The sequence below is a fragment of the Sinohyriopsis cumingii genome, chromosome 15 (assembly GCF_028554795.1).
Source record: "Sinohyriopsis cumingii isolate HCF-2022 chromosome 15, ASM2855479v2, whole genome shotgun sequence".
NCBI lineage: Eukaryota > Metazoa > Mollusca > Bivalvia > Unionida > Unionidae > Sinohyriopsis > Sinohyriopsis cumingii.
Genome location: NC_142975.1, coordinates 47,541,295 through 47,554,723, shown reverse-complemented (window position 1 = coordinate 47,554,723; position 13,429 = coordinate 47,541,295). Strand labels below are relative to the sequence as shown.

General features: G+C 30.6%; 1 protein-coding gene across 7 annotated transcripts in view; it reads right to left on the bottom strand.

Annotated features, from left to right (window-relative positions):
* LOC149781745 (kazrin-like) overlaps positions 1–13,429 on the bottom strand; it is a 196,186-nt gene that overhangs the window by 19,968 nt on the left and 162,789 nt on the right. For all 7 annotated transcript variants that reach the window (XM_089935863.1, XM_089935864.1, XM_089935862.1 and 4 more), the window contains 3 exons: positions 11,938–12,039; positions 7,773–7,939; positions 1,060–1,168 (listed from right to left, as the gene is read on the bottom strand). In XM_089935863.1, coding sequence (XP_089791989.1) covers positions 1,060–1,168; positions 7,773–7,939; positions 11,938–12,039 — 378 coding nt within the window. The remainder of the gene's footprint in view (positions 1–1,059; positions 1,169–7,772; positions 7,940–11,937; positions 12,040–13,429) is intronic.

The following is a 13,429-nucleotide window of genomic DNA, read 5'->3' as shown; positions in this document are numbered from 1 at the left end:
TTTTCATAAATGCCTATGGAGGTCCTATACAAGATAATGCAAAGTTTTCATAAATGTCTATGGAGGTCCTGTACAAGATAATGCAAAGTTTTCATAAATGTCTATTGAGGTCCTATATAAGATGATACAGTTGAAAGTTTTCATAAATGTCTATGGAGGTCCTGTACAGTATGATGCCACTGAAAGTTTTCATAAATGTCTATGCAGGTCCATACAGTATGATGCCACTGAAAGTTTTCATAAATGTCTATGGATGTCCTGTACAAGATGATACAGTTGAAAGTTTTCATAAATGCTAGTGGAGGTCCTGTACAGTATGATGCCACTGAAAGTTTTCATAAATGTCTATGGATGTCCTGTACAAGATGATACAGTTGAAAGTTTTCATAAATGTCTATGGAGGTCCTGTACAAGATAATACAGTAGAAAGTTTTCATAAATGTCTATGGAGGTCCTGTACAAGATGATACAGTTTAAAGTTTTCATAAATGTCTATGGAGGTCCTGTACAAGATGATAGAGTTGAATGTTTTCATAAATGTCCATGCAGGTCCTGTACAGTATGATGCCACTGAAAATTTTTGTAAATGTCTATGGATGTCCTGTACAAGATGATACAGTTGAAAGTTTTCATAAATGTCTATGGAGGTCCTGTACAAGACAATACAGTAGAAAATTTTCATAAATGTCTATGGATGTCCTGATACAGTTGAAAGTTTTCATAAATGTCTATGGGACAAGACTGACCTTCAAAGACATGGACCAAAGTTTGTAGATTGTTCTTTGGAAAGGAAATCATCTTGTACAAAAGATGGATTCAGACACAGGCAATGGGTAAGAGTTTCTTCCCTTTGTCAAAATAACTATACAAACATGATAAATGGCTTCATCTTTCCAGGATTGCTGGATTCAAAACAAAGTACAGTCTAATTCCTAATGGGGAATATATTTGATGTAGAAACAAGGTCAATTCAGAGAATAAAATTCTTTCACACAAAAAAAATATAACTTTCATGTACAAAATTAGCCTTTCTTTTTGGTTAGACAAGCAGGAATTTACCCTTAAACTGTGTTTGGATTTGTTGCTGCCAAAAGTATCTGAGAGTGAATTCCTCTGGGATGACCTCCCCAGACTTCCCTTCCTGAGGGTCACCACTGACAATGCCGATCTGGAGAAAATGAAATGTAAATAAAGTCTTTATTGATCTTCATATTAGGTTAATAAGGAGATATGAAGTGGACCCCATTATTACCCATCCACTTGTTTGAAATTTTCTCAGTTAAGAAACATAAAACAGTGGGCCCCATTGTGGATTATAGCAAAATACTTTCAGGTGAGAGAGAGGGAGAGAATGTATAAACTGAATACAGAATCATGACAAATAAAAATGACTCATCACTGTTTGCTGTCTTGTTAATTACTAAATACAGACTTGCCACTGTTGGAAAACTTATGCTGTCTTGTTAATTACTAAATACAGACTTGCCACTGTTGGAAAACTTATGCTGTCTTGTTAATTACTAAATACAGACTTGCCACTGTTGGAAAACTTATGCTGTCTTGTTATTTACCAAACATAAGACTCCCCCTTGTTGAAAAATGTATAGCTGTTTCTTTAGTTACTAAATAAAGACAAAGACTCAACACTTTTGGAAAACAATTACCATTGTCTTATTATTACTTAATACAATCCTGTCACTGTTGGAAAACTAATACCTATTTCTTCAAATTTAACTGATAAAGTTACTGCTGTCTTGTTGCTTACTAAATACAGACTCATTGGTTTTCTAAATCTTATACCAGTGTCTAAATTTACTAAATAGAGACTCATTGCTTTTTCTAAATATTATACAAGTGTCTTGTTATTTACTAAATAAAGACTGACATTGCTTTTTCCAAATCTTATACCAGTGTCTTGTTATTTACTAAATAGAGACTCATTGCTTTTCTAAATATTATACAAGTGTCTTGTTATTTACTAAACACAGACTCATTGCTTTTCTAAATCTTATACCAGTGTCTTGTTTTTTACTAAATACAAACTCATTGATTTTTCTAAAACATGTACCAGTGTCTTGTTATTTACTAAATACAGACTCATTGCTTTTCTAAATCTTATACCAGTGTCTAAATCTACTAAATACTCTTTGCTTTTCTAAATATTATACCAGTGTCTTATTATTTACTAAATAAAGACTCATTGCTTTTCTAAATCTTATACTAGTGTCTTGTTCTTTACTAAATACAGACTCATTGCTTTAACTTAATCTTATATCAGTGTCTTGTTATTTACTAAATACAGACTCACTGCTTTTCTAAATCTTATACCAGTGTCTTGTTATTTACTAAATAAAGACTCATTGCTTTTCTAAATATTATACCAGTGTCTTGTTATTTACTAAATACAGACTCATTGCTTTAACTTAATCTTATATCAGTGTCTTGTTATTTACTAAATACAGACACATTGCTTTTCTAAATATTATACCAGTGTCTTGTTATTTACTAAATACAGACTCATTGCTTTAACTTAATCTTATATCAGTGTCTTGTTATTTACTAAATACAGACACATTGCTTTTCTAAATATTATACCAGTGTCTTGTTATTTACTAAATACAGACTCATTGCTTTAACTTAATCTTATACCAGTGTCTTGTTATTTACTAAATACAGACACATTGCTTTTCTAAATATTATACCAGTGTCTTGTTATTTACTAAATACAGACTCATTGCTTTAACTTAATCTTATATCAGTGTCTTGTTATTTACTAAATACAGACTCACTGCCTTTCTAAATCTTATACCAGTGTCTTGTTATTTACTAAATACAGACACATTGCTTTAACTTAATCTTATACCAGTGTCTTGTTATTTACTAAATACAGACACATTGCTTTTCTAAATATTATACCAGTGTCTTGTTATTTACTAAATACAGACTCATTGCTTTAACTTAATCTTATACTAGTGTCTTGTTCGTTACTAAATACAGACTCACTGCTTTTTCTAAATCTTATACCAGTGTCTTGTTATTTACTAAATACAGACTCATTGCTTTAACTTAATCTTATATCAGTGTCTTGTTATTTACTAAATACAGACTCACTGCCTTTCTAAATCTTATACCAGTGTCTTGTTATTTACTAAATACAGACACATTGCTTTTCTAAATATTATACCAGTGTCTTGTTATTTACTAAATACAGACTCATTGCTTTAACTTAATCTTATACCAGTGTCTTGTTATTTACTAAATACAGACACATTGCTTTTCTAAATATTATACCAGTGTCTTGTTATTTACTAAATACAGACTCATTGCTTTAACTTAATCTTATATCAGTGTCTTGTTATTTACTAAATACAGACACATTGCTTTTCTAAATATTATACCAGTGTCTTGTTATTTACTAAATACAGACACATTGCTTTTCTAAATATTATACCAGTGTCTTGTTATTTACTAAATACAGACTCATTGCTTTAACTTAATCTTATACCAGTGTCTTGTTATTTACTAAATACAGACACATTGCTTTTCTAAATCTTATACCAGTGTCTTGTTATTTACTAAATACAGACTCATTGCTTTAACTTAATCTTATATCAGTGTCTTGTTATTTACTAAATACAGACACATTGCTTTTCTAAATATTATACCAGTGTCTTGTTATTTACTAAATACAGACACATTGCTTTTCTAAATATTATACCAGTGTCTTGTTATTTACTAAATACAGACACATTGCTTTTCTAAATATTATACCAGTGTCTTGTTATTTACTAAATACAGACTCATTGCTTTAACTTAATCTTATACCAGTGTCTTGTTATTTACTAAATACAGACACATTGCTTTTCTAAATCTTATACCGGTGTCTTGTTATTTACTAAATACAGACTCATTGCTTTAACTTAATCTTATATCAGTGTCTTGTTATTTACTAAATACAGACACATTGCTTTTCTAAATATTATACCAGTGTCTTGTTATTTACTAAATACAGACACATTGCTTTTCTAAATATTATACCAGTGTCTTGTTATTTACTAAATACAGACACATTGCTTTTCTAAATATTATACCAGTGTCTTGTTATTTACTAAATACAGACACATTGCTTTTCTAAATATTATACCAGTGTCTTGTTATTTACTAAATACAGACACATTGCTTTTCTAAATCTTATACCAGTGTCTTGTTATTTACTAAATACAGACACATTGCTTTTCTAAATCTTATACCAGTGTCTTGTTATTTACTAAATACAGACTCATTGCTTTAACTTAATCTTATATCAGTGTCTTGTTATTTACTAAATACAGACACATTGCTTTTCTAAATATTATACCAGTGTCTTGTTATTTACTAAATACAGACACATTGCTTTTCTAAATATTATACCAGTGTCTTGTTATTTACTAAATACAGACACATTGCTTTAACTTAATCTTATATCAGTGTCTTGTTATTTACTAAATACAGACACATTGCTTTTCTAAATATTATACCAGTGTCTTGTTATTTACTAAATACAGACACATTGCTTTTCTAAATATTATACCAGTGTCTTGTTATTTACTAAATACAGACACATTGCTTTTCTAAATCTTATACCAGTGTCTTGTTATTTACTAAATACAGACTCATTGCTTTAACTTAATCTTATATCAGTGTCTTGTTATTTACTAAATACAGACACATTGCTTTTCTAAATATTATACCAGTGTCTTGTTATTTATTAAATACAGACACATTGCTTTTCTAAATATTATACCAGTGTCTTGTTATTTACTAAATACAGACACATTGCTTTTCTAAATATTATACCAGTGTCTTGTTATTTACTAAATACAGACACATTGCTTTTCTAAATATTATACCAGTGTCTTGTTATTTACTAAATACAGACACATTGCTTTTCTAAATATTATACCAGTGTCTTGTTATTTACTAAATACAGATTCATTGCTTTAACTTAATCTTATACCAGTGTCTTGTTATTTACTAAATACAGACACATTGCTTTTCTAAATCTTATACCAGTGTCTTGTTATTTACTAAATACAGACTCATTGCTTTAACTTAATCTTATATCAGTGTCTTGTTATTTACTAAATACAGACACATTGCTTTTCTAAATATTATACCAGTGTCTTGTTATTTACTAAATACAGACACATTGCTTTTCTAAATATTATACCAGTGTCTTGTTATTTACTAAATACAGACACATTGCTTTTCTAAATATTATTCCAGTGTCTTGTTATTTACTAAATACAGACTCATTGCTTTAACTTAATCTTATATCAGTGTCTTGTTATTTACTAAATACAGACACATTGCTTTTCTAAATATTATACCAGTGTCTTGTTATTTACTAAATACAGACACATTGCTTTTCTAAATATTATACCAGTGTCTTGTTATTTACTAAATACAGACACATTGCTTTTCTAAATATTATACCAGTGTCTTGTTATTTACTAAATAGCGACACATTGCTTTTCTAAATATTATACCAGTGTCTTGTTATTTACTAAATACAGACACATTGCTTTAACTTAATCTTATATCAGTGTCTTGTTATTTACTAAATACAGACACATTGCTTTTCTAAATATTATACCAGTGTCTTGTTATTTACTAAATACAGACACATTGCTTTAACTTAATCTTATATCAGTGTCTTGTTATTTACTAAATACAGACACATTGCTTTTCTAAATATTATACCAGTGTCTTGTTATTTACTAAATACAGACACATTGCTTTTCTAAATATTATACCAGTGTCTTGTTATTTACTAAATACAGACACATTGCTTTTCTAAATATTATACCAGTGTCTTGTTATTTACTAAATACAGACACATTGCTTTTACTTAATCTTATATCAGTGTCTTGTTATTTACTAAATACAGACACATTGCTTTTCTAAATATTATACCAGTGTCTTGTTATTTACTAAATACAGACACATTGCTTTTCTAAATATTATACCAGTGTCTTGTTATTTACTAAATACAGACACATTGCTTTTCTAAATCTTATACCAGTGTCTTGTTATTTACTAAATACAGACTCATTGCTTTAACTTAATCTTATATCAGTGTCTTGTTATTTACTAAATACAGACACATTGCTTTTCTAAATCTTATACCAGTGTCTTGTTATTTACTAAATACAGACTCATTGCTTTAACTTAATCTTATATCAGTGTCTTGTTATTTACTAAATACAGACACATTGCTTTTCTAAATATTATACCAGTGTCTTGTTATTTACTAAATACAGACACATTGCTTTTCTAAATATTATACCAGTGTCTTGTTATTTACTAAATACAGACACATTGCTTTAACTTAATCTTATATCAGTGTCTTGTTATTTACTAAATACAGACACATTGCTTTTCTAAATATTATACCAGTGTCTTGTTATTTACTAAATACAGACACATTGCTTTTCTAAATATTATACCAGTGTCTTGTTATTTACTAAATACAGACACATTGCTTTAACTTAATCTTATATCAGTGTCTTGTTATTTACTAAATACAGACACATTGCTTTTCTAAATATTATACTAGTGTCTTGTTCTTTACTAAATACAGACTCATTGCTTTAACTTAATCTTATATCAGTGTCTTGTTATTTACTAAATACAGACTCATTGCTTTAACTTAATCTCATATCAGTGTCTTGTTATTTACTAAATACAGACTCACTGCCTTTCTAAATCTTATACCAGTGCCTTATTATTTACTAAATACAGACTCATTGCTTTAACTTAATCTTATACCAGTGTCTTGTTATTTACTAAATACAGACTCACTGCCTTTCTAAATCTTATACCAGTGTCTTATTATTTACTAAATACAGACTCATTGCTTTAACTTAATCTTATATCAGTGTCTTGTTATTTACTAAATACAGACTCACTGCCTTTCTAAATCTTATACCAGTGTCTTATTATTTACTAAATACAGCCTCATTGCTTTAACTTAATCTTATACCAGTGTCTTATTATTTACTAAATACAGACTCATTGCTTTAACTTAATCTTATACCAGTGTCTTGTTATTTACTAAATACAGACTCACTGCCTTTCTAAATCTTATACCAGTGTCTTATTATTTACTAAATACAGACTCATTGCTTTAACTTAATCTTATATCAGTGTCTTGTTATTTACTAAATACAGACTCACTGCCTTTCTAAATATTTTACCAGTGTCTTGTTATTTACTAAATACAGACTCACTGCCTTTCTAAATATTATACCAGTGTCTTGTTATTTACTAAATACAGACTCACTGCCTTTCTAAATCTTATACCAGTGTCTTATTATTTACTAAATACAGACTCATTGCTTTAACTTAATCTTATATCAGTGTCTTGTTATTTACTAAATACAGACTCATTGCTTTTCTAAATATTATACCAGTGTCTTGTTATTTACTAAATACAGACTCATTGCTTTTCTAAATCTTATACCAGTGTCTTGTTCTTTACTAAATACAGACTCATTGCTTTTCTAAATCTTATACCAGTGTCTTGTTCTTTACTAAATACTATATCCATTAAAACATTACATGAGTAATCGAATTACTGTTAAAAGAAGTCGAAATAACTTAATTTACTAATGTTTTCAGTCAAACAGTGATGTACACTATTCAATGTGCCCACAGGACATCTATTATATGTGACTAAAGCTACTCTGATATATAACTGACAAAGGACTTTATAACTAATTAATACAAACCTGGCTGGTTTTATAAGGGACTCTAATTCAGATGCAAGGTGTCGGCGCAGAAAGCACTTCGATGGTGGAATTCCTAAAGCAGTGGCAAAGGTATCAGCAGTAAAAGACGGTTCCAATACCATCAATGCACCATGCACACCACTCTCCTTTAAATTTGAGGCAAACTCCTAAAACGAAAATAGACATTATAAGTATGTGTTCTCTAACTGAACAAATCTCTTTCATAATGTAAAATGGAACAAATCTCTTTCATAACGCAAAATGGAACAAATCTCTTTCATAATGTTAAATGGAACAAATCTCTTTTCTAAAGTTAAATGGAACAAATCTCTTTCATAATGTTAAATGGAACAAATCTCTTTCATAATGTTAAATGGAACAAATCTCTTTCATAACGCAAAATGGAACAAATCTCTTTCATAATGTTAAATGGAACAAATCTCTTTCATAACGCAAAATGGAACAAATCTCTTTCATAATGTTAAATGGAACAAATCTCTTTTCTAAAGTTAAATGGAACAAATCTCTTTCATAATGTTAAATGGAACAAATCTCTTTTCTAATGTTACATGGAACAAATCTCTTTCATAATGTTAAATGGAACAAATCTCTTTCATAATGTTAAATGGAACAAGTCTCTTTCATAACATTAAATGGAACAAATCTCTTTCATAATATTACATGGAATAAATCTCTCATAACGTTAAATGGAACAAATCTCTTTTCTAATGTTAAATGGAACAAATCTCTTTTGAAATGTTAAATGGAACAGTTTTAGAGACAACAAAAACTTGGCAAGGAAGATACATTCCCCAAAGTTTTACTAAACTTGTTCATTATTAGTAAATGATTGTTTCAGAAATACTTTTAGTCATGAAATTTTAAAATTCAGTGAACTCACAAAAACTTAATGACAGCAACTTATCCTGTATTACACCATGAACCATGCTAGAAATTTTATATATCTGCTGAGCATCTGACAAGATGCGTGGAGTGGGTAGGGGATGGGGGAATGGCTGGTTGGGATAGAGATTAGTTTGGAAATGAATAACTTTAATAAGGAGAAATGTGGCTGTACTATAGGTTCTTGCTAGTGCACAACCTCTTCTTTCTAATGGACTCCAAAACAATTATCTTTGTTTATTTGGGTCCATCTCTTAGTACTCTCACAAGCTGAAATGCTGAACCAATTTTTTCATCCTTTTAATGAGTTTTATTGTAGTTATGCAAATTAAATGATATCAAGTACAACAAGAATATCATTTCCAGAAGACCACCTCACAGTTATGAAAACATCTTCAAGGTCCTATCAATGAAAACCTGCATATTAAAATTGGCCAAAATTCAATATTCCCTGGTCACAAAATGCTATAAAGAGAGAATTCAGAAGGATAGGCAGTCAAGGTTAAAACTCATCCAAATGATAATGTAGAATCACAGAAATTCTATTTGTAGCAAGGTATCATAAAAATGATAAAGGAGAATGCTAGAAATTCCATATATTACAAGGTCTTGTCAATATAAATCTCCATTCCAAATTTGGTTTAATTCAACAATCCTTGGTACAATAATGGTGTGGGAAGCAAAGCAATGATGACAGCCAATCTAGAGATTTTAATTCCATTAAATGGAATGGAATGCTAAATACTAAACTAATGCAAGGTGTTACCAATATAAAGGTGCATGCCAACCTTCATTCTACCAAAACACACAGATATAAGTTCATTGCTGTTTTAGTTACTTTGTTTAATGCATGCAAGATTTACTATTTTTCAGTGAAATTAGCAATCCTACAATGTGATGTAATAGATAATAAGAGACACATATTTAATGAATATTTATAAATTTATTAGGTACATAACCAGTATAAACTCAAATAACTGTCATTTATTCATTATGGAATGACCATAATATTTGTTAAAATTCTGAAAAACAACTGCCCAAATCATCATCGATCAAATTTAGCTTTGTGCTTTCACTCCACTTTTGATTTTGGCATGCCAGTAGTTTCAGCAGCTCCTTTTGATTATAATTTGTGGACTCATCTTTTGTTTTCTGACAGAAATCCAGGCCAGTTAAATGTTTAATCCCTGAAACTGGCTTGGGTAAAGACAGAAGATCAACCAGGGAATTTCCATCATTTTTCAAAACTCCCATTGTTAACCCTCAGTTGAAGAAACTGACACTTGACCCAAATGATTTAAAAAGCTACTGACCTGTTTCAACACTTCATTAATTTCAAAAATCTTAGAAAAAGTTGTTTTATCCCAGCTTGTAACACATCTGAATTTAAATAGTCATTTTAGTAATGTCCAGTCTGCCTATTCCCTTCATCATAGTACTGAAATGGCCCTTCTGAGAATAATTAATGACCTCTCTGCTTTGGACAGTGGAAAGATTACAGTACTCACCCTCCTTGACTTGTCTGTGGCATTTCACACAATAGATCATGATATATTACTTACCATCTACATTATATATTTGGTATTCATGATACAGCCTTTCTATAGCTGAAGTCCTACATAGTCAACAGAACACAAATTGTGTCCATAAATGACAAACATTCTAGCCCTGCTGATCTATGCTAAGTGTTCCACAAAGCTCTCTTCTCAGTGCCATTCTCTTCATTCTATACACTCAGCTGATCTATGCTAGGTGTTCCGCAAAACTCTCTTCTCAGTGCCATTCTCTTTATTCTATACACTCAGCTGATCTATGCTAGGTGTTCCACAAAGCTCTCTTCTCAGTGCCATTCTCTTTATTCTATACACTCAGCTGATCTATGCTAGGTGTTCCGCAAAGCTCTCTTCTCAGTGCCATTCTCTTCATTCTATACACTCAGCTGATCTATGCTAGGTGTTCCGCAAAGCTCTTTTCTCAGTGCCATTCTCTTTATTCTATATACTCAGCTGCTCTCAAATTTCACAGATCAATATCTGGTGTCTCACCAATTGCGACCTCACCCATGTGCACACCCAATCTAGGAACTTAAGTTCTTCTTCCGACATTCGCATTTTAATTTTTCCCAATCTTAAAAAGAAGTCATACTGACAATGTTCTTTTTGCATACCAGGGTTCAGCTATGTGGAATGAATTGCCCATAGTTCTTAGACACAAGGACACTGTGATCTTGTTCAAAAGCATTTTTAAAACTCACTTATTTCGACTACTAGAACAGACTTAAGGACTTAATAATGTTTACTTCCTTAATTATTGTCAGCATGTTTCTTTTTTTTTTAATTTCATGGTGTTTGTTTTTGTAATTTTGTCATATATATTTCTATGTTATCTAATATTGTAAAGCACTTAGAGCTTTGAAAGATTAGGCATTATACTTAGTCCAAACTTTTAATTAGTATTATCAATGCCAGTACCCCTTTGTTCTACAACAATAATCCTATTATTGCCTTATGCTACAGAATATTAGCATCATTGCGATATCTGAGTAAAAGTGTTTATCTTTCATCACTTACATCAGTGGAAATTACTAACGTGTGATTATTGCAAATATTTTCAAATCATTATTTCAGAAGTTGGCCACCATATTTTGGAGTTATTACTGAAGTTTAGTGCAGTGGTACCAATGATTAAAAATTAAGAGAGTTACATAAAGTGCAATTGCTGCTGACATTAGACAATTTTAAAGCAATCACAGTAGTATACCTGAACAACTTACCATTAATATGGTTATAACACTGTACTCATGAAATTATAAATAGATTGAAATGATATGAAACAGGGGAAAATTAAATTTGTTTTAATTTTTAAACAATTATATTAATTTTAAACATTTCTATCTAATAATTCATAAAGATAGCTCTTAATAAGCGTAGAATTTTTTATGTAAAATGACATTTCAATCAATATAATACACCAACCAACCAGAAGAAGAATGAAATATCAAAGTGTCCCATGCCCGAGTACATGAAAAACTTTCTACAATTTTGTGCCCCAATTTGTACAGGTCATACAAAATTATTTTTGAACAAATTAAGTTTGTCCCAAGACTTACAGTATCAAAAGACCTACTGTCATTAAGTTACTTTCGAACATCATCATTTTCATGTCAAGGTAAATCTCTGCTATAATGAAACAATGACTCGACGCATAGCAAAGCAAGTTAATCGCAAGTCAAACTAAGGGAGGTAACTCCTTGTATCCATACCTCTAGATCTATATTCTCTACCCAGGTCATCACCCTTTGATTGGTCCACACTAGAGGGTCTGTGTCTGTTGACTTGCATTTTGCTCGTCTTTCATTCAGCACCTGTGAAATAAACAAGGCAAAACAATTAATTTGTGAACCATAATAGTAAGCAACACAATAAGAAGTAAAACCAATTTGCATCTAATTAATATATGCATTTCTTAAGGCTGACAGAAAATATAATAGATGCCAGTTTAGACGGTGCATATCACACATCATTATATCCACACATTTCAAACACAAGGTGTGAATTATTATAATATCGTACCAATCCAATATGGATTGTTTTATAACTCCTCATACACCATTTAAAAGAGAGAAACATGAAATCTTGGGATATTCCATTTTTTATTCTGGCTGAGTGGATCTTGGGCACTCACTTTACAGACTGGTCACTCATCTCAGCTCTGTCCACGAGTTCAGGTTTCAGCTCAGTCAAGGTGGGAACACTTGCCAGTAGCTTTCCAGTAATTGGTAGTTCTTCCTGGGGTCATCCCAGGTTCTTCATCTATCAGATATACTGGTTGCCATGTATGTAAACAGATTTTACAGAAAATGAAAATACAGAGTGACAGTTATAGATTTGAAAATAATTCCAGTATTCAGCAATACTCGCCTCTTAATCAGAATAACTGATCTTAATGAGAAAGTGTAAGTAAAACACAAGCATCCCTTCTGGAGTGTCCATAGAAAGATGGCAATTATGTTGCAATAAGAAACCTCCAAGTCATTCTTAGCCTGATCAATGTTATTAGGAGCTTGGAATTAGTCTAAAGTTTATTTCTGTGGACAAAAGTCAAGACATATCCAAATATTAGGAGAATTGCTTCTGTTTTTTTAAATCTGCATTACTTTCTCAATACAGTCAAACCATCAAAAGGATCCACCCATTGGAAAAGACAACATTGGTTGTTGTACACATATTACCTCTGTCCGCAGGTTCACCTTGCTGAATTGGTTTTTAAACAAATGACTAACTCCAAATATTATTATTATTATTATTATTATTATGATATTGTATTGTTGTTGTTGTTGAAATTGTAAAGATTGTTTTATGTACTTTATTCAAACAAAATCATAAAATATGCATTTAAGTCTTTCTCTCCCAAATTTACACTCGAAATATTTTTGTATTCTGTTCACTTTAATATATCTATAAATTAAATCACTGACCTGAAATAACCACCAACCTTAATTTTTTTTATCCACCATGACAAAGCAATAATTTCACTACTGACTTTCAGCTTGCATATGACTGTAAAAATGACGGACAATTGAAATATCATATGAAATTCAATGATGGATGGAATTAAAATGGTTTGAATTGCAGTGAATTACAGTGGTTTGAACTGCAGTGAATTACAGTGGTTTCAACCAAGTTTAAAGAATATAAATATGCCATGATGCCCTGTCTGTAAAGCGGATTTTGAAATCTACTATGGTGGCATCA